The sequence below is a fragment of the Daktulosphaira vitifoliae genome, unplaced genomic scaffold (assembly GCF_025091365.1).
Source record: "Daktulosphaira vitifoliae isolate Bord-2020 unplaced genomic scaffold, ASM2509136v1 Scaffold_1, whole genome shotgun sequence".
Taxonomy (NCBI): domain Eukaryota; kingdom Metazoa; phylum Arthropoda; class Insecta; order Hemiptera; family Phylloxeridae; genus Daktulosphaira; species Daktulosphaira vitifoliae.
The window spans coordinates 55,068,835-55,094,867 of record NW_026099572.1 but is presented as its reverse complement, the minus strand read 5'-3'; the positions used below and the strand labels follow the sequence as shown (position 1 = coordinate 55,094,867).

At 25.5% G+C, this 26,033-nt stretch overlaps 1 protein-coding gene and 1 long non-coding RNA gene across 2 annotated transcripts; both read right to left on the bottom strand.

The window, feature by feature from the left end:
• Positions 1-2,373: 2,373 nt before the first annotated feature.
• LOC126894906 (uncharacterized) lies at positions 2,374-24,268 on the bottom strand. Its single transcript, XM_050666245.1, has 15 exons — positions 24,132-24,268; positions 23,077-23,133; positions 21,772-21,904; positions 21,166-21,404; positions 18,502-18,619; positions 17,479-17,660; positions 17,184-17,313; positions 16,903-17,084; positions 12,102-12,213; positions 11,560-11,732; positions 11,169-11,298; positions 10,876-11,057; positions 7,756-7,867; positions 7,185-7,372; positions 2,374-2,849 (listed from the first exon to the last, which is right to left on the bottom strand). The coding sequence occupies exons 2-15, from the start codon at positions 23,113-23,115 to the stop codon at positions 2,772-2,774; spliced, it is 1,998 nt and encodes a 665-aa protein (XP_050522202.1). The 5' UTR covers positions 23,116-23,133; positions 24,132-24,268; the 3' UTR covers positions 2,374-2,771.
• On the bottom strand, positions 5,181-7,175 carry LOC126894944 (uncharacterized). Its single transcript, XR_007701552.1, has 2 exons — positions 5,377-7,175; positions 5,181-5,331 (listed from the first exon to the last, which is right to left on the bottom strand). It is a non-coding gene; the product is annotated as an uncharacterized LOC126894944 (long non-coding RNA).
• Positions 24,269-26,033: the final 1,765 nt, after the last annotated feature.

Genomic DNA, 26,033 nt, shown 5'->3' with positions numbered 1-26,033 from the left:
AAACATCCATACTTTTTGAAGCAGTCATAAAGCATAATTACAGCTGAATCATATCTTTTTAAAGCCATAGCAACAATATCATTGTTTATAGTTAACTATAAATAGTAAATATCAATTAATTCTATTGATCTAGTTCAATTATATTTCTTATAGTGTGTTTAATATACAAATAAATAAATTATTTTTATTTATATATAATGGTCCTGCGCGTTCAGGAAACTCTAATAACTATTGTTTCAGTTAATATTTTTTGTTACTATTATTTTAATATTTGTGGGAGTTTTAAAAATTTTATAATAAATAATATATATATTTTTTAATTTATCAAAAATTAAAAAAAAAAATAACAAATAATCAAGGTGTAAATTAGATTTTTAGCAAAATATTTGATATATATATCTTATAAAAGTTCTATATTTATTATAATATATTAATTAATTATATAATGCTAATTATCCTTAGCATTTTAAAGTTTGTAATAATTAAATTTTTCATGTGTCTTTTATGATATCGGTGACGTGATGTCCAGTATGATCTTCGAGGGTCAAAAATTTAACAGCGTTTATAGCGACGTTGCGCGTGTACAGATCAGTTTGTCAAGTCCGGTCGTGTGTCACGTCCGGAGCCGGTGGCGAACACCCTTGACATAAGGCTGATTTACACGATGCCAGTCGACGTACCAGTCGAAGTCGCCAGTTACTGAATGCCAGCGGCTGGCAACGTCTAAACATAATCTGCCAGCAACTGGAGAAAGCCAGTGGTCACTGGCGTGCCAGCAGATGACATTGCCAGTAAAACAAATTATTTTGTTTTGCTGGCGCGACAGCTTCCCCCCTCCACTACATCACCACAACGACAACAGCTAACTGGCATCGTGTAAACAGCAACAGTCACTCNTTTAATAATATTTTCCAGTTATACCAATTTTGAAACAAATAATATTTATAATAACAAATAACTTTGTTTTGAATAAGAATTGACCATTAAAATTGATAATAGCTATATTAAATAAAAAATGTATTTTCCTATTAAATTCGAATGTTTATATTAATTATTATTAAAATAAAGTATTGCGTAATTTATAATTTTTAATCTACTCTTATACTGACACAAAGCACAAATTATTAAAATTACATTAAAATTGAAAAGCAGTTATACAGAATATGTATTGCTACATCATATCTTTTAGACACAAGGTCATCCATGTTTTCATTTTCTAAAATTTAGAAAAATAATTCAAACACGTTTTTTTAACTGTTTTTATAAATATTCACATTAATGCAAAGGGTAGATGATCAAATTATTTGTACATTCCAAAACTGAATATAGTGTGATTTCATGTAAGGAATTTTTTAGCTTCGATGCGAAGCTGAGAAGGTTTTAATTTTACTATGATGTGTTTTTTTTTTGTGTCTGTTACCACTTTTTCTCAGCTCTCACCGAACGGATTTCTTTCAACGATACGTCAAAAGATCACAAATCGTATCTAGTCGAAGACATTACCCTTAAAAATTGAAAAAATTTCCCTCGTTCCCCGTAAATGGGGGAAACCTCCAAAAAAATTACAAATTTAAAAATCGCTAATTTTNCGTTCCCCGTAAATGGGGGAAACCTCCAAAAAAATGACAAATTTAAAAATCGCTAATTTTTTCAATTTTTTTTTACTAAAAACTGCCATAACTTTTTCAAAAATGAACATATCAAATTATTATTTTTTTTATAGATGCTTAATACCTTTACTTATCATTTGGTATATTTTTTTTGTAAATCTGACCCTTTATCTGCCCACAAGGTGGGATTTAAAATGACAACTTTTTCACAAAAAATTAACTTTTTTAACTTAACTTTTGAATGTATTCCGGAAGGTCTGAAACTTTTATATATATCTTAAATTAAAGCTAATGTAATATACTTTAATTTGAAAAAAAAAAATTTGACCTCTGGACTTGTCTTCATTGTAAAAATGACTACCGTATGCAAAAATATGCTATTTTTGTGAAAAAATTTTTGATATTATATTTTACATTTTTTAACATTATGTTGCTATAACTTTTTAAAAAATGCATGAATCAACTTTATTCTTTAATGATAAATACTTTATATATACTTCTTTCATTCGACATACTTTTTTTTAAAATCGGACCATTTCCCTTTATACAGGGGGGGTGCAAACCTTTTAAAATGCGTATAGAANTGGTGAAAATGGCTACCAAATGTTATTTTCGTGTGAAAATTCTCGATTTTATTTTTGTACTTTTTTTTTTATTATTTGTTGGACAGTGTTAGAGAACACTCACTGATATTTAAAAACACAGAAACGTTAAAAATGTAACAATAAGATCATGAAGTTTAATAGAATAAATAAAGTAAAATTGTATCGATTGTCAAAACCAAAATTATATTTTGAATTGTAATCTTATTGCAATAATAAGTTAAATAATGAATTAAATATAAATGTATTCAATATCAATGGGGCAATCAGAAAATAATTTTATGGAAGGAAGTTATAATTTTAAAATTAATGATGACCTTTTTTTTCTCACCATAATTTTTTTACTTTAAACCACTATTAAGGAATATTCAAATAAGTAAAAAAAAAAGTTAATTCTCAAAAAAATGATTATGTATGATTAAAAAATTCAATCATTGCTAAATATATGGAAGGCGGCTTTACAACCCACTCAGATTGCACCATTAATCAAAATATTTTATTAAATTTTAATTTTTTTTATTTTTCTTATTAAAAGTTATTATAAGTTCAGGTATACAAATTATAATTGATGGGGAAACCGAAAAACATTTTTATGAGCTGCTAAGTACTTTTCACCATTGACAAACCATGGTCTAGACTGAAAAAAAAAATTAAGCAATTAAAAAAATAAAAAAATGGTTAATGCAAACAGAATGAAGAGTAAACGTTTTTAATTTTATATGGAATACATACTGCTTCTAATTTTGTTAATTATGGTTTAATCATATGATTAAATTTGTATACGACGGTAAGACGTAGGTATTGTTTTTTTTATATATTATATACGTCTTACGAGGAAACAGGTATACGAGCGGCTATACAGTGATTGCACATTATAACAATTATAATTAGTGATATGTAAAGATCTATTTTTATATGAGTTAAAAACTTTCCTTTAAAATATCATAAATCCAAGAAATAATTGTTGTAATATGTTTATTAACATATTACATTGTATTACTGGACCTCAGTAACTATATGAAAGCATTTTTATATACAAATACAATATTTTAATCTATTATACCATGTACTAACTTATAAAATTGATAAATAAATAAATACAAGCAGCACTGACTATGGATTAGATGAGAAACAGAGATAATAAAATATGTCAAGTAAAATAAATGATATATTTCATTACTTTTGTCAAATAAGACATCAGTAGTAGATTCAGCCCCTGGTGTACAATTAAATCGTCAATGATGTATTGTTAAAATATAATAACTGTCAACGCTTGTTTTCAATTTTATTAAATACAGATATATAATACATATATAAACATATATATAAAATGTCGACACTGCATCACACTATGCTCTAGGCGGGTGCTCACTCTTGTCTCTTCGATATCAGCCGTCCACTTATCAATCGGTGATCATCGTGCATTTGTCCAACCTTGACACCGTGACAAGACCGACTGTATATTACTAATTATGCGTTCTGTTTCGTTCCTACGATCAAGTTGGCAGTTACGAATTTTTCGATATCAAACTTAGCGTCAGATTAATTTTATTACTACTGTGTCACTCTGTTATCGTTCTGGGTTTTATTTAAACAATGATTATTTTTATTTCTCTTTGCTGGACTGGTAATTATTAACTGGTAACAGTACGCGATTTATAAAAAAAATTTTTAAATATTTTTTGTAATTGTGAAAAATAACATAAAACATATTTTAAATATAGTACTATATTGTAAAAATTTATTAAACAAAAAAAAGTATAAAATATTATGTAGAGCATAAGTTATATGCGTTGTCAGTTAGATCTGTTCCACTCTGTATATTCGTATATCATTTTTATGCAAACAAATAAAAGGGTTTCTGCCTTCCTTTTTATCAATCATAAAAGAAAGAACTGTGTTGAATTTTTTTCTTTAAAAATTAGTTCTTGTGGATATTTACGCTTAACCGTATTATTTTGATACCCTATAGGACATTTTATCCTTTTCTGTGAATCTAATATGGCGGTACATTTTTACATTATCACTAGTTACAACAAATTTAATTGCGCAAAACCTGGCTAAAATATATATGAATTAATTTTGTATAGTTGGCCCTTTTTATTAAACTAACATCCGATGCAATTTGGCGATTACGATTTTATTATTTTTGATGTTCGACTGATCGTTCCGGTTATTTGTTTTTATACAATGCCTTAGAGTTCCAGATTTTCGTCCAACGTTGTGTTGTATTAATTACAACCCGTATTATATGATTACTTTGTTAATAACACTACATGTAAAAATATAATGAAATGATCTTATAATTCCGAGAGTGAATTATTTCACGACTGTATACTTAAACGTTAAGTTAACTATCTCAACATAAATGACGCACAGTGGAATGAAACGCCGATTTAGGCGGCCAAAAATATCATTTTTTAAAAGTCACTTAAATTTTTTTTTTTTAGCAAAACACATTAATATCATACTTAAGGGTTTTAATACAAATTTTCAAGGGCATAAGTTGATTTAGTGAAGGTGTAGAGCTATTTTAATGTTATACTTCTAAAATTTATCCGTATTTTCAGTTATTTTGAGTTTATTTTTGTACATTTTTTTTATGCCTTAAAACATAATTTAAAATTAAAAAAAATTTTTATTCCTATTAAAAAAGATATCCTTTTTCAAATGAAAAAGAAAAAAAAGATTTTTTTTTATTTTTGTGGAATTAAACATATTTATACTTAAAAAAAATCGAATTTTTTCGTTTTTTTCTCTAGTTTGCTCGTTTAAAGAGATTAACTAAAAATTACGCAAAATTACACGTTAATCCATACATGTGGCTTGTAGAGCAAGTCATTAGCTATACTATGAAAAAAAAAAATTTTGCGCTCGATAATATTTGAACTGTACATACTGCATTTACCTAGAATAAACGAGTATTTTCCTAAAAATCGTATGTTTTACAGGATTTTTACTCTATAAATAAAATTAGTCATTATTTATTATTAATTGTTATACGATTACATTGATATATAAATATGAATATTTTAGTTTTATACATTTAAAAAATAATTATGCCATTGATAAATTCATGTCTGAAAATGAATCATTTAATTGACTATTTAATTCATCTTCTTTATAGTTGTCATCATTATGAGGGAATATTACTAACATCTTACCATATTCTNTGTCATCATTATGAGGGAATATTACTAACGTTAACATTAAGAACATTAAGTAATAAAAAAATGGAGTTACATCACCCAGCCACTTGACACTTCTTCAGCCGCGTGATATCGCAATGCTTGAGATTTCCACAACAATACCTCTTGGCCGACGCCAACAATCCTTAGTGTCACGATTAGCTTTATAGTGATAAGACGCACTAACTCGACGAACCACAGAAAAGGAAACATCACCGGTGTGAGTACACTAAGAACACCAACTCCAAATATGGACTGAGTCTTCAATAACCACACGGCTTATACAGGCCGACACAAACCCAATAAAAGAAAACTATGCCAGCTCACTGGCTACGAGTCATTGGACTCAACGGTTCGATATAACGTCAACCGCGGACACAAACGTAATGACAGCAAGATGCTGGTAGTGCCGGACACGATGGTTATCATTACAATGAGAGGGGTAATGCGATTTCAAGCTACGTGGAGCTTGACCGGGCTACACACATAACTTTTGAACACTACATGTTAGCTGTTAAATAATTATAAACTGGCCACTGCGGCCGTGTTTACTTAAAAAAAACTTGTCTTGACTACATTTATTTTCTATTAGTTTTTTTTTTTGTAAGTTTGGTTCATTAATTCTTAGTGTGCGTTTGTACACTTCCTACTGTACCAAATTGGATACGCGTCAGTGTTAAAATTTATTTAATTTTCCTAATGGTTGACACGGTACCGTGTTTCCCTCAGCCGCACATCACGTTATCAACCTAAATGCAAGTGTATCGGAAGCTGAATTATAAGTGCACGGTGGCCTAGTGGTAAGGTTTGTCTATACGACGCCTTGGGTCGCGGGTTCTAATCCCGTACCGTGCCTCTTTTTTTCTTATGATTTCCGGTACTCTTTCTATACCCGACCGTGTTATGGTACTTATATTACTTATTTATTTCAAGTAAAACGATAAGTGAAATAATAATATTCACTGCTATATTAAAGGTTAATATGTATTAAATATCTACCCTATTTTAATCTCTATTTCTCTACTCCAAAACGTCAAACCATAAATCCCGATAGAATGGATAGTATACAGAATGATCGGTTTATCATAAGCCACTAGATTACTCGCAAAATAAATAAAATATATGATTTTTGATTTCTTGTAGTTACATAAAATTCTTAATTTATTAGCTATTAATTAATTTTTAGGATCATCCCTTATAATTTATAGGAGAGTCAACTTTTTTTAAATTGATATTATAAAATTTAACTAGCTTATAGGAAATTATCTAATTAAGAAAATTACTGGTGCATAACAGCTTTTGGACTAGTACATTGCATATTATTTCCATTTTTATAAGTGAACGGGACGAAGTGATAAAAATAACATCACCCATTCCTCACCACCAGTCAATACTTCAAATTGTTAATAAATACTGAAGTATTGGATCAAAAGTGCAAATAATTTTTTTAAATAGATTATTTTCTATTTTATAAGCTAGTTAAATATGTATGTTACTACTTCAAAAAATTAAGTTGACATCCCTCCAAGATATAAGGGATGTTCCTAAAAATTAATTATAAGCTGATAAATCATGAATTATATTTAACTGAAAGAAATCAAAAATTATTTTCCCATTATTGTATTTATTTTGTGAGTAATTGAGTGGTTTATGGTAATCCGATCGATCACTGTATATTATTTAACTTATTCTTCAATTGTAGTAAATCAAAAAATCCCGGACTAATTCCTATTTTTTTCTTATTTTAATTTACTAACGTACATTAAAATACAAAATTTACTTACGCGATTTTCATCTAAAGTCATTAAAGTGTAATAAGCTGCAGAACAATATTTCACAAAATCACTGCGATTATTACCAAAAATAAATATTCGAACAAGGTCAACCATATATTGAGGAGTGGAAGTTTTAGATATAACTTCCTTTAAATTACGGGCCGTAGATTCACGAAAAAAATCATGGTTCAATTTATCTAAAATGTTATTTTATTAATATTACTTGATAACAGAATGAAATTGTGGATTTTTAGAAATGAAATTTAAAAGAGTAAAAAATTCTTTTTTAAAAAATATAAATATTATGAAAAAATAATGAATATGAGATGCATGATCGTTTTTAAACAGAACACTCTATTTTTTTCAGAGAAATTAATAATATTTGTAATGAAAAAAAAAATTAATTGATTCATAGATAATATTAAAATGTTGTTTTATAATTTTTTTTCTATTGAAAAATATCGTTTTTTATTTAATGATGAGATAGAAATAATATAAGTAGTAATTTGATTTTATAATTTTCTATTACCTTGTTTATACATTCCTTTGTAACATCATTTATTTGTATAAAATTACTTACTTTTTCGAATTCCGGAAAAACATTTATACTTTTCAAAGCAGTCATACAGAATATACATTGCTATATTATATTTTGTGAACACAAGATCATCCACGTTTTCATTTTCTAAAATCTAGAAAAAAAAAACAAATACTTATAATTAACAGTATTAATAAACATTCTCATTAATTTTAAAGGTAGATGATTAAATTATTAGTACTAACTATACTGTATTGCAAAGCTAATCAAAATGTGGTTTCATGTGAGGTAACTTTTTTTTACTGGGATCATTGGAAATTTTTAACGATGTCTATAAAAAGAATGGAGGTTTCATAATTGATAATTATGTTATCACTTATAATATTAACATGAAATATGCCTCTATGTAATGATCTAAATATTCATATTCATAAGTATAATATTTTTAATCTACAATTTAATTTTACACACTAATTAGAAATAATGGAAAGTGAAAATAGGCTATAGTCTTGTAAAAGTAAAAGAAAAATGGTCTAATAATTATCATTATAAAAGGTGTNAAAAACAAATACTTATAATTAACAGTATTAATAAACATTCTCATTAATTCTAAAGGTAGATAATTAAATTATTAGTACTAATTATATTGTATTGCAAAGCTTATCAAAATGTGGTTTCATGTGAGGTAACTTTTTTTTACTGGAATCATTGGAAATTTTTAACGATGTCTATAAAAAGAATGGAGGTTTCATAAATGATAATTATGTTATCACTTATAATATTAACATGAAATATGCCTCTATGTAATGATCTAAATATTCATATTCATAAGTATAATATTTTTAATGTACACTTTAATTTTACACAGTAATTAGGAATAATGGAAAGTAAAAATAGGCTATAGTGTGGTAAAAGTAAAAGAAAAATGGTCTAATAATAATCACTATAAAAGGTGTATAAAAAGTAATATAATATATAATAAAAGAGTGCTATTGAGTGATGAGGCGAAAAAAAGGTGAAAAGAGTATTTTTTGAAAAATTACTGAATGAGGAGAACCCAAGAATGAAATCAGAGAATACCTCGTAGAACGAGAGACTGGTAAATTTAATTGTGAGTAATTTAAAAGTCAGTAAGAGGTACGGAAGCTGTGATATTAATGAAAAATAATAAATCAGTAGAACTAGATGAAGTGCCAGTAGCATTATGGAAAATATTTGGCAGTGCTGGCATAAGGTTGGTGGAAGGATCTTTTTATTAAAATCCTTTTAGAAGGGAAAATGCTTAAAGAATGGAGAAATAGAATTGTGGTTGCGATATTTAAAGGTAAAGAATACATACAGAAGTGTTGAAATAATAGATGTATAAAGCTTATAAGTCATAGATGAAGATATAGTATTAATCAGCGTTATGACTATTCTTTGTTAAAGAGGCAAATTCGAGGAGAATGACTAATCGTTATCAAATTTGTATAAATAATTAAAAAAAACTCAAACATTTATTATGGATATTTAACCTTTACTTAGGTTAAATAAGGTTAGATTACTTAACTGTTTTATTACACTACCTATCACTTAATCGTAGATAATTTATGTATATTTTATTTATTTGACCATTATTCCAATAAAGATCGATTCACACTATATGGAACGTCTTTGTCACGCCATAAATGGACATCGTCATGTCAGAATATTTAATCAAATATTTATATCGTAATGTTCACATACACCGGCCACATTAAGTAACGTCAACATCACATAAATACATAGTTAAGTATTATTATGACGTGTCGCCGTTCTGAGTAACGTTACGTTGACGTTCGTATAGTATAAATCGACCTTTAGTTTAATAATCGTGTACATGTTTTTAATATTTTGTCATCAGAATATCTTTACTCCACTTTTTATTCTTTATAATTTATTATATAAATTATGTAACCTTGCAACGACATTATTTTTTATGACAGCCTTTACTTTTGTTATTTATTTTTTATTAAAGAGGTAAATTCGGGTAGAAAGGCAAATCAATATCAGACTTTTACATTTACTGATACCACTTTGTCAATTAATAATTTAGCTAATTNTCTACAATTTAATTTTACACACTAATTAGAAATAATGGAAAGTGAAAATAGGCTATAGTCTTGTAAAAGTAAAAGAAAAATGGTCTAATAATTATCATTATAAAAGGTGTATAAAAAGTAATATAATATATAATAAGAGGGTGCTATTGAGTGATGAGGCTAAAAAAAGGTGAAAAGAGTATTTTGAAAGATTACTAAATGAGGAAAACCCAAGAATGAAATCAGAGAATACCTCGTAGAACGAGAGACTGGTAAATTTAATTGTGAGTAATTTAAAAGTCAGTAAGAGGTACGGAAGCTGTGATATTAATGAAAAAGAATAAATCAGTAGAACTAGATGAAGTGCCAGTAGCATTATGGAAAATATTAGGCAGTGCTGGCATAAGGTTGGTGGAAGGATCTTTTTATTAAAATCCTATTAGAAGGGAAAATGCTTAAAGAATGGAGAAATAGAATTGTGGTTGCGATATTTAAAGGTAAAGAAGACATACAGGAGTGTTGAAATAATAGATGTATAAAGCTTATAAGTCATAGATGAAGATATAGTATTAACTAGCGTTATGACTATTCTTTGTTAAAGAGGCAAATTCGAGGAGAATGACTAATCGTTATCAAATTTGTATAAATAATTAACAAAAACTCAAAAATTTATTATGGATATTTAACCTTTACTTAGGTTAAATAAGGTTAGATTACTTAACTGTTTTATTACACTACCTATCACTTAATCGTAGATAATTTATGTATATTTTATTTACTTGACCATTATTCCAATAAAGATCGATTCACACTATACAGGGTGTTCTCTAAATAAGGAAACGAATTTCTATTGTACTCATTGTTTGTAACAATGTAACTGTTTCCTAACTTACTGAACACCCTGTATAAATTATGTAACCTTGAAACGACATTATTTTTTATGACAGCCTTTACTAGTGTTATTTATTTTTTATAAAAGATGTAAATTCGGGTAGAAAGGCAAATCAATATCAGACTTTTACATTTACTGATACCACTTTGTCAATTAATAATTTAGCTAATTTTACCCTCAAAGCGAAGTTAAACATATTTTTATACTTACTTCAGGTTCTGTCACTTCAAACAATGTTGAATAAAAATTAGTAGAACAATTAATTATTTCATTCGTGAAATTTGATAAATCTTCTTTTAAGAATTTTATTATTTCCACATGAACATTTATAGGGAGAACTTCGGCAGAAACAATTCTTTTTCTTAAACCATTTAAAAATTCATCAAAAGATACTTTGAAAATGTTAAAAATAAACATATAAAATTACTTTTAATAAACTTTGGTTACTTAATTAAAGAAAAACTAAAATTTTTAAAATAAGTTACTGCGATAAATTCACTTACTGCGATTTTTTATAAATTGAATTAAATTATTATTTGTGAAGCAAGTGTACAGTATTGTTTTAGCACGATGTAAATTCTTCAATGTCATAAAATGCATTATTCCATCAATTTTTATTGTAAAAAAGAAATCCTTTGAAGAGAAAAGTTTATTAACTTCGGTAATTTTAAAACATACATTTTATTTAATTAGAAGATCATATAAAAATATAATCGAAAATTAATAGTATATCTATGTAACACTGTAATAGCAAATAATATAATATTAATGTAATACTTCTTTTGATAGAGTTTGTCTATTTGAAGCATAATGATTAGCAATTCCATAATGGTTTATAATTCTATCAGATTCGACACTTTTTTTTTTAATAATTGTAGTATTGTTTATACTTACAGATGTCAAATAAGTATAATACGCTGCAGAACAATACTTCCCAAATTCATTATTGTTATTTAAACTGATTCTTCGAATATTGTCAATCATTGTTTGGGGAGTAGAAGTTTTAGATATAAGTTCCATTAAATTACGGGTCGTAGATTCACGAAAAAAATTATGGTTCAATTTCTCTGAAATTTTTTTTCAATAATTTTATATGATTAAAATTGTGAATTTTAAGCAAAAAAATGTAAATAAAATAAGCTAATCGTATTTTAAAGCTTTAAAAAAATACAAACATTATGTTTAGTTTTAGATGATTGTCTTTTAAATTATGGATAATAGATTTATAAAATGAACTATTATTAAATTTTCCTATATTTTTATTATAATTTATTATAATAAGAAATGTATATTGTACATTAATGTATATTAAGAAATTACAATTGTGATTTTGAGTTATAAAAAATAATATAAGTAGCAACTTTGGTTTTATTTTTTTCTATTATCTTGTTTATACATTCGATTATTACATCATTTATTTGTATAAAATCACTTACTTTTTCGAATTCCCAAAAAACATTTATACTTTTCAAAGCAGTCATACAAAACATCTATTGCTACATCATATCTTTTGGATACAAGATCATCCACGTTTTCATTTTCTAAAATCTAGAAAAAAAAATATAAACATTTATTTTTAACAGTATTAATAAACATTTTCATTTATTCTAAGGGTATTTATAATTATTTTTACTAATTATAGTGTATTGCTAAGCTGCACATAATGCTTGTTCATCTTATTTTTAAGACTTATTTATATTTATAATTTATTATTTGTTTATATCAGCGTCATTGTGGCAATAGTTTTAAGTGTCCCCCTATCCACATTGGTGTATATAAGATTTTATGATTCATATATAAAACATTTTATTGTTATAATTATATATTGTAAAATTCATTTTATATTCATTCATACAGTCCACTAAGCTTATTCCTTTTTCAAGACATAGCCTGAATTAAGACAAAATAAAACAACAAACCTGCGTGAATATTACCGAACACACACATTATCACTTATAATATTAACATAAAAAACGCTTGTAAGTGATGATCTAAATAATATCATAAGTTAGTATAACATTTTTATTGTACACATTAATTTTACACATAAGTAGTATAATTTTTATATAAAGTATCAAAAAATCATTCACAAATATAACATTTTTGTTATTGCTTAATAAAATTGTCCTTTACATATGCCTTAAAAGCTTTCAGTACTTGCTCGTGAATGTTCGGACATTTCTTTAAGAATGTGATGTTATGTTATGATTAAAATTGCGACATTACTCAACAGTTTTACTCTCTGAGTTAATTTTTCAAATAAATTAAGGTATATGTATCAGACTTAATGTCTTTGTTTTAACGAACATCGCGCCGGCATATAACGCAGAAAAAGTTACGAAGATATTTTTAATGTTGAATTTTTGTCAAGGTGATTATTGTGCCGCATTCTTTCATGGTTTTATCGCCGGGGCACATTGGGTTACCACAATACTACCCTGATATATTTCTACAATATATTCCTACCCACCATTTTCCTTNAATAAACATTTTCATTTATTCTAAGGGTATTTATAATTATTTTTACTAATTATAGTGTATTGCTAAGCTGCACATAATGCTTGTTCATCTTATTTTTAAGACTTATTTATATTTATAATTTATTATTTGTTTATATCAGCGTCATTGTGGCAATAGTTTTAAGTGTCCCCCTATCCACATTGGTGTATATAAGATTTTATGATTCATATATAAAACATTTTATTGTTATAATTATATATTGTAAAATTCATTTTATATTCATTCATACAGTCCACTAAGCTTATTCCTTTTTCAAGACATAGCCTGAATTAAGACAAAATAAAACAACAAACCTGCGTGAATATTACCGAACACACACATTATCACTTATAATATTAACATAAAATACGCTTGTAAGTGATGATCTAAATAATATCATAAGTTAGTATAACATTTTTATTGTACACATTAATTTTACACATAAGTAGTATAATTTTTATATAAAGTATCAAAAAATCATTCACAAATATAACATTTTTGTTATTGCTTAATAAAATTGTCCTTTACATATGCCTTAAAAGCTTTCAGTACTTGCTCGTGAATGTTCGGACATTTCTTTAAGAATGTGATGTTATGTTATGATTAAAATTGCGACATTACTCAACAGTTTTACTCTCTGAGTTAATTTTTCAAATAAATTAAGGTATATGTATCAGACTTAATGTCTTTGTTTTAACGAACATCGCGCCGGCATATAACGCAGAAAAAGTTACGAAGATATTTTTAATGTTGAATTTTTGTCAAGGTGATTATTGTGCCGCATTCTTTCATGGTTTTATCGCCGGGGCACATTGGGTTACCACAATACTACCCTGATATATTTCTACAATATATTCCTACCCACCATTTTCCTTTCTTTTCTATTTGTTTATTACATAAGTGAAAATAAAGATGAAGTAGCAACATCAAATGGGTTGATGTTACTTTTGGAAGAACGGTTTAAAAATGTTAGAATCTAAGAAGGCGTCAAAAACCCTTTATAATCTTCAGGCAACATCATGTGGAAAAAAGTATTATTCAATGTTTTGTGCTGTTGCAGATAGAGCTATTAAATGTTTTATTTGTAAATTATTGCAGACAATTTACCGATGTCCAACTTTCTTGACTTTATCCGCGCAAGAGCGTATTGAAAAAATAAATAAATTAAAACTTTGCAAAATTTGTTTGAAACAATATGCAGGTAAAAATTGTATTAAATGCGTTTGACATCATAATTCATTATTGCATTTCCCACTACGTACAACAATACAGATAAGTCATGAAAACGTAAACATTGATGAAAATTCAGTTCAGTATTATCAACATGTGATCAAATAGTGTTATCCACTGCTGNAAACGCTTGTAAGTGATGATCTAAATAATATCATAAGTTAGTATAAAATTTTTATTGTACACATTTATTTTACACATAAGTAGTATAATTTTTATATAAAGTATCAAAAAATCGTTCACAAATATAACATTTTTGTTATTACTTAATAAAATTGTCCTTTACATATGCCTTAAAAGCTTTCAGTACTTGCTTGTGAATGTTCGGACATTTCTTTAAGAATGTGATGTTATCTTATGATAAAAATTGCAACATTACTCAACAGTTTTACTCTCTGGGTTAATTTTTCAAATTAATTAAGGTATATGTATTAGACTTAATGTCTTTGTTTTAACGAACATCGCGCCGGCATATAACGCAGAAAAAGATATTTTTAATGTTGAATTTTTGTCAAGGTGATTATTGTGCCGCATTCTTTCATGGTTTTATCGCCGGGGCACATTGGGTTACCACAATACTACCCTGATATACTTCTACAATATATTCCTATCCACCATTTTCTTTTCTTTTCTATTTGTTTATTACATAAGTGCAAATAAAGATGAAGTAGCAACATCAAATGGGTTGATGTTACTTTTGGAAGAACGGTTCAAAATGTTAGAATCTAAGAAGGCGTGTCAAAAACCCTTTATAATCTTCAGGCAACATCATGTGGAAAAAACCCAGCATAGTGGAGTCGCGGCACAGTGATGCCGTGGTATAGTTGGATCAAGTATAATGATATCTGACAGTGATTAAAATCACTATCAAAAATAAANTTAGTGTATATGTACAGATGAATATTTTTCGCAAAAAATAAAATGTCTAAAAATACCAAACGGTCAAGCATCACAAAATAGTAAAAAGAATACTGAGAGAGTCGCATTTATCGTTCGACGAAGTGTACACCGTACTTACTCGTGCTGAGGTTTGTCTGAACTCATGTCCTCTTTTCCAATCGACCAGACCTTTTAAAACAGGCCATTTTTTAATTGATGAAGCTTTTAATTGATGGAGAACATTTGCAGAAAATCAATTCCTCTTGAATTTCTCAGACCACATAAAAGAATACACTAACACATTTATTTCTGACTTTTGCAATTATACAGAGTGGCCCAGCAATCACTGACAACTTAATAACTTTTGATCTAGCTAATATTTTTTACTATTTTTTTTTTTAAGAACATACGTTATATATTGGATCAATAATTATATTTTAATAATTTATATTTTTACATTTTATTAAAAATATTAATGATTTTAAAATTTAAAATAAAATGTAAAAAAAAAAGATAGCTATTTTGTGGAGCAGTTTTTAGAAAAATGTTGGTAAAAAAATTACTTATTAAAATTCAGTAGTAAATAGAAAATATAATAGATAATTATTTCTATATACAGCGAGTTAAACATTATTATCCTTAGAAAAGAAATCGTGTACTGTTAACAGTAAATAACGTAATAAGTGTTTACTTCTGTACTTTACATAATATAGACTAACATTTGACACCATAGGAAAATTGTAAAAAAATCAAAATTTTACAAACTTAAAAATGCTGTATAAACCCAACTACTGAATTAAAATAAGAGTTTTTAGTATCAAAATTTTTCTTTAAAACTTATTTCTAAAAAAGCCATCTTAAAATCTCAAAAAAAAAATTTAACAAAAAAATTAATTTTTAAAATATTTTTAGTAATTGCGAAAAATAACAAAACAATTTTAAATATAGTTCTATTTATATTATAAAAATGTATTAAAAAAAAAAAGTAAAAAATGTTATGTAGATTATAAGTTATATGAGTATTCAGTTAGATCAGTTCCACTCTGTATATTTATATACATATTGAATAATATATATATATATAACACTGTGTGTTGTTGTCAAGCAAAGAGAAATAAAAATAATCATTGTTTAAATAAAACCTAGAATGATAACAGAGTGGCATACTAGTAATAAAATTAATCTGACGCTAAGTTCGATATCGAAAAATTCGTAACTGCCAAGTTGATCGTAGGAACGAAACAGAAAGCATAATTAATAATATACAGTCGGCCTTGTCACGGTGTCCTATTTAAAATATCGTAATTTACCGACCAAATACTTTTAAATCTTGTGTTTGACAGAAGAGAAGAAGGTTTAATTAATTGATGTAAATTTCTCAATAAAATGAATTTACACAATAAAAATCAAAATAAGGATACATTAGTCCTAGAAATTATGTAACGAAATCGTATTATTTAAAATTAAATAATTTTCATAAATAATTGACTATAGTATAAATCGACCTTTAGTTTACTAATCGTTAATTTAGCTAATTTTACCTTCAAAGTGNATCGACCTTTAGTTTACTAATCGTTAATTTAGCTAATTTTACCTTCAAAGCGAAATTAAGAATCTTTTTATACTTACTTCAGGTTCTGTCACTTCAAACAATGTCGAATAAAAATTAGTAGAACAATTAATTATTTCATTCGTGAAATTTGATAAATCTTCTTTTAAGAATTTTATTATTTCCACATGAACATTTTTACGGAGAACTTTAGCAGAAACAATTCTTTTTCTTAAACCATTTAAAAATTTATCAAAAGATCCTATAAAAATGTTAAAAATAAATAGATAAAATTACTTTTAATAAACTTTGGTTACTTATTAAATAAAAACTAAAATATTCATAATAAAAATTAACATACTGCGATTTTTAATAAAATCAATTAAATTATTGTTCGTGAAGCAATTGTACAGCGCTGTTTTAGCACGAGGTAAATTCTTCAATGTTATTAAATTCATTATTCCATCAACAGTTATTGTAAAAAAAATTCCCTTTGAAGTGAAAATTTGGGTTAATTTAAATATTAGAAGATCATATAAAAATATAGTCGATAATTAATATAACACTGTAATAGCGAATAATATCAATATAATCAGTTTATAATTCTATCAGTCCCGCTCATTTTTTTTTATAATTATCTTATTGTTTATACTCACATTATTTTCAGATATCAAAAAAGTATAATAAGCTGCAGAACAATACTTCCCAAATACATTATCATTCATTATAATGCAATTTCGTACATGTTTAACCATATTTTGAGGAGTAGAAGTTTTAGATATAATGTTCTTTAAATTATTGATCGTAGATTTACGAAAATAATCATGGTTTAATCTGTCTGAAATTTTACTTTATTAATATTATATAATAACAGAATAAAATTGTGGATATTTATAAAGGAAATTAAAAAAAAGTAGAAAATTCATTTTATTTTTATAGTAAATGTTATGTTGGATACACATCAATATGCTGTCGAGAAATTATGTTGTGATTAATTATGCTACAGTTGTGCTACATCGAGTTGTTGTCAGTTTTCTCTCTATGTCTACATTTTCGCCGCCATCTTAACGCTTTTTCTGCTACATGATCTGTGGCGCTAGCGAGCCAGTTTTTTTGTATTCATTTTGTTGTGGCATTAGTATTAATAATCCACCATATCCACATTGGTGTATATAAGATTTTATAATTCACGTATAATAAATTTAATTGTTATAATTATGTATTGTGAAATCCATTCGACATTCATTTATACAGTAATCTCACTTTATTCCTGATCCTCGATATTGCCCAAAGACTTAAGACAAAAAATAAAACCAGGAACGTTAACGAAGCCGCGTGAATACCACCGTGCGCTGCGTTTATTCATATTAAGAAAAAAATAATGAATATGAGATGAATATCGTGATCGGTTTTAGACAGGACACTCATTTTATTTTTCAGAGCAATTATACATTTTTGTAATGAAAAAAAATTATTTGATTCATAAATAATATTAAAATGTTGTCTTATAATTTTTTTTCTTGTGAATTTTTAATTCATTAATTGATGTATGAACCAAATAGCGTTTTTAATATAATGATAAGATAGAAATAATATTAGTAACAACTTTGGTAGTACAACTTTTTTTACCTGTTTATACATTTGTCTGTTACATCATTTATTAGTATAATATTACTTACTCTTTGGTATTGCGCCATTATCCAAACAATGATACTTTTTGAAACAGTCATACAACATATTGACAGCTATACCATAATTTTTTAAAGCCCTGGTAACAATATCATTGTTTTCAGTTATCTATAAATATATCACACCAATTAATTTCTATTGTAATTGTACAATTATATTTTTTATGATGTCTTTAATATAACACATAAAATATTATTATTATATAGTTATATATTATAATAGTATTATATATTGTAAAATCATTTTACAATTACTGTTAAAAACTAATATTTTTAGCTTAGATACGATGCTTAAAAAGTATTGGTTTTGTGATGGTTTTGTTTTTTTTTGTTTGTCCATAAAAATTCTTAGCTTTCACTGAACCAATATTAATTATCAATACATCAAAAGAACCCGATCCTAATCTTGTTCGATCTAGTTTATATTACTTATCGCAGAAAATTAGAAAAAAGTATCTAAATTTTAGGATTTTGATAAATGGTATTTTTAACCATAAAAATGAACTTTTAAACCTTCTTCTTGACAAAAAAATCGATATAGCCTTAATTTCTGAAACCCATCTCACTAGTCGAACAAAATTATCAATTCCTTGTTACAAAATAATAAATACAAACCACTCGGATAATTCCGCTCACGGTGGTGCAGCTATCATAATTAAAAACACTATACAATTTTATCAATATATCCAATTTAATGAACATTTTTTACAGTCTGCTGCCATAAAAATAACACTAAATCATTTACCCACTACAATCGCATCTGTATATTGTCTTCCTAGGCAGTCGGTCTCTCCGTCAAATTTCAATACTTACTTTTCTACTCTAGACCATAGTTTAATAGTGGGCGGTGACCTAAATGCCAAAAAATTACAATGGGGTTGCCATTCTAACAACTAAAGAGGAAACTCTTTACTTCAAGTCATAAATAATAATAATTTCTCTATAATCCCGCCACAAATGACGGGTAACTGATAACAATATAACGGAAATATTTGTCTATAAAAACTATCAATATAACAATGGTACCGTTAAAGGAGCTTTTTGATTAATTTATTTATTACACTTCGAAATAGAGAACTACTAATTATTTTCTTTGTTGTTTTAAACTTTCGAACTTTACGAACCACAATAGAAACTCAATTCAAACAATTAGACCAAACCCAACTTTCCAGCTTGATGAATATTAATCCTTATATTTATTATTAAATATATTTATTTCATTATTACAGGATACTAGAGACAATAAGCTTTAAATAATTTATTTTATCATACAATTTGCATTGGATATTTTTGTACTTTTTTGGCCTATACTATTGTGTTAATCCAATAATTACTATCCTACGGTAACATGCATGATATTCAAAAACCCACTTAATACTCTTGACGCTGTGTTTTTGCATATCCTTCAAAAAAAATAAATATTTTTTAAAGTTAAAAGGATGTATTTCATGATCTTGAAGGATAGTAATTGACTATGTAACGGAAGATTATAGCTGATACTCTTCTAGCTCTATATAAAACTAATTGTGGAATAAAACAAATAATTTATAACGACCCTCTATTATTTGAGTGAAATTTTGGAACATATAAATATTTTAATTACATATTTAAAAATTATTGATAAATTAAAAAAAATTCACATCGAAGCGTTTTTTATGATTGTGATAATAATAAATGTAAGTTATTATGTATACTTGTCCCTTATATACCAAATATGTCACGTTCTGCTACTCCACTTTACTGGGTTTGGTTTATTTTATTTATCAACTTCTTGAAATGAGTGTTTATAATTAAATAGTGAATTGTAACTTATAAGTATACTAAAAATATTATGCAAAACTAACAAAATAAATATTTTATTCAGACAAATTTATTTTATGTTAATAGATTTGAATTCAAAAAAGATTGATCAATAAATTTAACAACTTTTTAAGTTAAATGAGTTTGATAAAAAATTTTAACTAATTTCGATTTAAATTGTTCATCAGATTAAAGGTAAATTTTTTAATCGTTTGAAATTTCAGAAAAATAAACAACAATGGTTTTATCATTTAGAATAAAACAACAGCTTTGTTTTAACTTAAATTTAAACATATAAATAAATACCAATAAGATCTGCCATCTTTTATTAATCGAATTAATAAGTTGAAAAACATTTAATTAAGGTCCACCTAATTAAAAATTGATAATTTTAATAGAAAAAGTTATACATAGGTTATGTATAACTTTTTATTTATGAAAAATAAATACCAAAGAGATTTTCTATCATATATTATTTGAATTAATAAGTTGAATAACATGCACTTAATTAATAATTAATATATTTCATAGAAAAAGTTATACATAACCGATATCCATAATTTAGCAAGGAAAGATTTAATTTTTCTATTCTTTTATCAATTTATAATTAATAAATATTAAAAATAAAATTATAATCAAAAATTATTAACTGGATCAAAATTTTTTAGAGTTGTCAGAACATTTTGCAGAATTACATTTTCAATAATCGTATCGGTTAAAATGAAATTGATAAAAATTTAAATTCTTCAACTAAAACTATAGAATACTCTAATAGTTTTTCAATGAGAACCATCAATAAATTGCTTATTTTATAAAAAAGTATACAAAATAAGTAAAGTAAAGTAAAAATATTACTATAGGTTCTTCAACTACGAACAATCTCTCATGAAACATAGTACAGCAAATGTTTAAATCTTTTTTAATACTTGATGTTTGTTCTCCTTTGGAGTTCATTAATTCTTTACTGATCTTATTTAGTGTTAAATCACCGAACATTCCAATGAATTTCATTACTTCTTTACTCGTATTGATCGGTGGTAAATTACCGGACACATACCTTTCTCTTATGTCATTTAAAAATGCATATAATGATTCTAAACAAATTCAAATAATCATACACTCAATAAAAACAAGTATTATTCAATTAGACAAATGTAAAGAGTTACGCATATACGTAATAAGTAGAATAATCTTTTTTCAAAAATAAATTGCAATTCAAGTTGTGATATACATTAATCAGTCACAGATTAAATGAATTATAATTTTATATTTTTTTAATTGATAATAAAATCTAATAATATATTTTAGTAAATGACACAAAAATACCACAATTTTTATCATTTTTTTAACAATGCTTTGTTTTATAATATATTTACAGAATTTGAATAAGTCATTCAAATTTGTATTTTGTATTAAATATATATCATAAAGTCTATGATATACATTTAATCAGATTTTCACCTTTATCTATTTGTATATTGTCGTCAAATGCAATGTTATTTAAGCAATTATAAAATTCTTCTTTTGCTTCTGGTAAGTTTTTAAAAGACAAGTATTCAATTATTTCATTGGCAATCGTTGTAAGTATTAGTCCCTTAAAAAATAACATATAATTATAAAAAAAAATTTTAAACTGCAAAAAAACCGATAGAAATCTAACTTTTAACTAAACTTCTTAGTTTTAATAACTTAAAAATTATATTGTTAGCAAATAATTATTTAAATGGAAACACTACATTAAGTTCAAACTAACCGGTTCTCTCATTAGATACCTTAAAAATGCATTGAATAATAATATGGTTATGTAAGTTTTTTAAACGTAATACTTTAAGATTATTACCGAGTAAAGTCTTATACCTAGAAAATGAGCTTAGAACTTAAGCTATATATAATTAATCTCGATTTGACTATTTTATAAATCTCTTTTAAACTAGACATCATTTTTTTCGACAATTACCGATTTCTCTCTACCCTACTCTACCACTTGTTACTATTCAAACGCCATTAACGTTACATAAATCATTCTAAAATAAAATACTTCACTAGTTTTATCAGATTTTATCATGTATGGAGCGACATAGGATGTGAACAATAATACATCGGTATGTTTAGTACCCATAATTCCAATTGTCTTGTCGAATATTTCGCAAATAGTTGAATAATATGTTATTTATATTTGTTCTGAATGAACCAAATATTGTTTATTTGAGTAAACAATATTTAAATTTAAATAATAGATCCAAAAATTATATTAGCAACAAATCAATCTTTAACATCGGTGTTTGCTCTAATGATAACGCAAACTTTAATTTTGGACAGTTCAAATTTAATTCAACTCACTGTATCATCAAATCAATTATCTATATATTCTCAAGTTTGTTTCTGTACAAATATTTATACAATATAAATTTTCAACATTTTATAAAAGTTTTGATTTGAAATTTTATTTCTAGGTAGATTAGTCAATAATAACACAAAAGATTAGTCCTTATTAAATAAAAAACTTTTGTAGTGTTAGTGAACAGTTTTTTTTCATTTAAATTTCTGCACGTTTATCAGCCTTAATATGTTTTTCACACTAACTATATTTGGATAGCTACTAAAAGCCTAACAGTATAAATTTGTGCCTAAAAAGTTTGAATAAATGTTAGAGTATCAAAAAATCTGAATTCTTTGTTACGCTCAATGATATATCTAGCCCTATTTTACAATGTATGTAAATATATTATTTTTTATTTTATGCATCTAGTTACTGAGTTTACTTACCGAAAACATAAAGACATGTAAATATGTATGCACAATCATTTTCTATTAACAACGAAGCTTGAAAAAAAAAATCATAAAATTTTTATGCTTATTATTTATTAACATATTTTAAGATTTAGTAATCTACTTTGAGGAAGAGTCATTACAATTTTTTCATACAATGTACTATAGATTTGAATATAATGTTTTGTAGTAATAATTGTTTCATGTAACATGATTACTTATAATTAATAATCTTAGACCTTCCATTATGAAAAAAAAAAAAATTTAAATAATATTCTTCAAAATAATAATAAAAAATTTTATATGCCAATCAATGTGATAGTAGATTCTAAATAGATTTTCGTCGTTGTAATTAAAATATTCATATTGATTCTAGTTTTCGAGTTAATTGCTAATTAGAAAATTCAAGTAATTTAATTACTCATTAAATAAAATAAAATAATATTCAAAAAACCCATTTAAATTTTTATCGGGCTATATTTAATAGGTAATTACCAAGTTTGAAATCTGTATCTTAAGTTAAAACCACTAACATGACTTTTAAAGTTATTTTGGGCNAACCACTAACATGACTTTCAAAGTTATTTTGGGTAAATTGATCATTACCCTATAACTTTTTTTTTTTAAACCTATAACTTGAAAGATTACAAAATATAATGAATAAAATTTTGTCCACAATAGATAAATTTTGTAATTTAATCGATGCTAAAAAAAATTAAAATTATATTTAGTCTAACCAAGTTCAAAAGTAAAATATGATAAATTACTAATGATCATAGTAATTCATTTTTCAAGTATAATTTCTCGAGTAATAAAATTGCTTTATATCAACTTTATATCTATTCGAATTTCATAGTTATACATCAGAGATAAAATATTACAAATTTAGTTTTACTATTTGTAAATTGATTCAGGCTTAAGTACAATTTACAATGTTTACAATAAATAAATATTTCATATGATGGAATTAACTTATTACATATTTTTTACTTACTCATAATTTTATAATATGCTAAGATTTTTTTTACGTATTACGAAAAATGCATACTTACTCGTGTAATTTTTCAATTTTAAAATATTTATAGTTGAAAAAATTTTAAAAGATAATTGTTAACACGGTTTAGTAAAATTTGACTATTCTGATATGTGGGTTTTTTTATTGTTTCTAAATCCTTTGACTTAAAGTAAACATTTTACTATAATTATTTAAACATGTGTTAAATAAATTTTTATTCATTCTTCGAAATTATATCTATAATCTTTATTTATAAATATCAATACTTAAAGTAAAATGGTATTTTTAAATTAATTAATGATATCATCTAGTATAATTATAAAACAAAGACTATTATTCGTTTATAATAAAATAAATCATTAATACAATAAAGAATAATGATTTCAACTATTAAAAAATTGTTTTATGTTCTCAAGTATTAATATTATTGAAAGGCCCATAGTATTTATTTGTACAGTAATTTCTTAAACAGTTCCATGAATATAATTATTATGTTCCTGAAACTTTTAATTATAATATTAATGTTAGCCTTATATACAATGTTAGTATATTGATCTAAATATTAATTATTATTTATTTATCCAATATGTAAAATAAATTTCTATTAAAAATTATATTTTTGTCATATCTGCCTTAATCCTTTTTGGTTATGAATTATTATTTTTTAATTATTATTAAATCTATTTTGGGGATATCAATGATAAAATTTACTTTAGATGGTCACCAGTATATTTTTATAATTCTGCAAATTTCAGAATTGAAATTTGTTTTTATTATTAATAACAATATGATCTATATTATCATAAGGAATTAATAGTATAAGCTATATTATTAGAATGTATTGTAAATTTATTTTTAATTAAAAAATAAAATCATTAATTAGTTGTTGAATAAAATGCTTATGTACATTACTAATATTCAGTTATATTAAAATATTTATGTTTAGAAAAATAGTTACTAAAATGCTTAAAATGTTAAAATTTCAAGAGAACTTAAGTTATGTTGAACTAAATGTCCTGATAATATATTAGGTTTTGCAATATATTTTTTATCGTTCGTATAAATAGTTTAATTAAATAAAATCTAATTTTATCTTGTATAAAATATCGTTAATTTTAACTAGTATGAATAATGTAAAAATAAAATGTGTAATGCAATCATAATTATATTTATACAGAATGATTTTTTGATCATAACTCACTAAATTACTTACGGAATAAAGATAATTAAATGTTTTATTTTTGGGTTATTTTTAGTTACATATTATTCTTAAATTCTTATCTGTGTAATACTTTTTAAGTTCATCTCTTATGCCTTGTAAGGATGTCAACTTTGTTCATTCAAATGGGAACACATATTTATGTTTAATAAAGTGTTCGAGTTTATAATTTAATAGTAAATGGCATTTGAATTTTTTAATAAAACTTTGTTTGTATATTAGATATAAAACTACAAATTTTCAAATTTTTAAATTAATATACATGTATAATACTCAATGGATTACAAATACAGGTAGTTAATTGATTCTTCATGATGTCGATATTCGCAGATATGCAGCATTTATTATCAATGGTAGTAAAGCGCATTGTTGTGAATTTTTAAATACACTAATTGGTAATAAAGAAAGCATATCTATTGTTAGTCATAATTCAATATAAACACTCCGCGATTGTGATATCGACATCATAAAAAATTAATTTGTTACCTTATAAGGGTGTCAACTTTATTTTATAGCAACATACAAATTTAACTAGCTTATAAAATAGAAAATGATCTAATTATGAAAATGAATTTTTGATATAAATTAAAATCTTTGCATAATATTGCGGTACTTTTGCTGGTGTCGGCGATGCGATGATTTGTTTATGGTGACGTTGCGCGGGTGTGGATCAGTTTGTCGAGTCCGGTTGTGTGTCACGTCCGGAGCCGGTGCAAAGTG

What these genes read in the sequence shown, in the direction of transcription:
- LOC126894906 (XM_050666245.1), bottom strand. Translation starts at nt 23,115, where the DNA reads ATGATTGTGCATACATATTTACATGTCTTTATGTTTTCG. An exon ending in TGATTTTATTAAAAATCGCA is followed by an intron (nt 17,085 to 17,183) that starts GTATGTTAATTT and finishes ACATTTTTATAG; the next exon opens with GATCTTTTGATAAATTTTTA. An exon ending in TTTTTTGGGAATTCGAAAAA is followed by an intron (nt 11,733 to 12,101) that starts GTAAGTGATTTT and finishes AAAAAATTTCAG; the next exon opens with AGAAATTGAACCATAATTTT.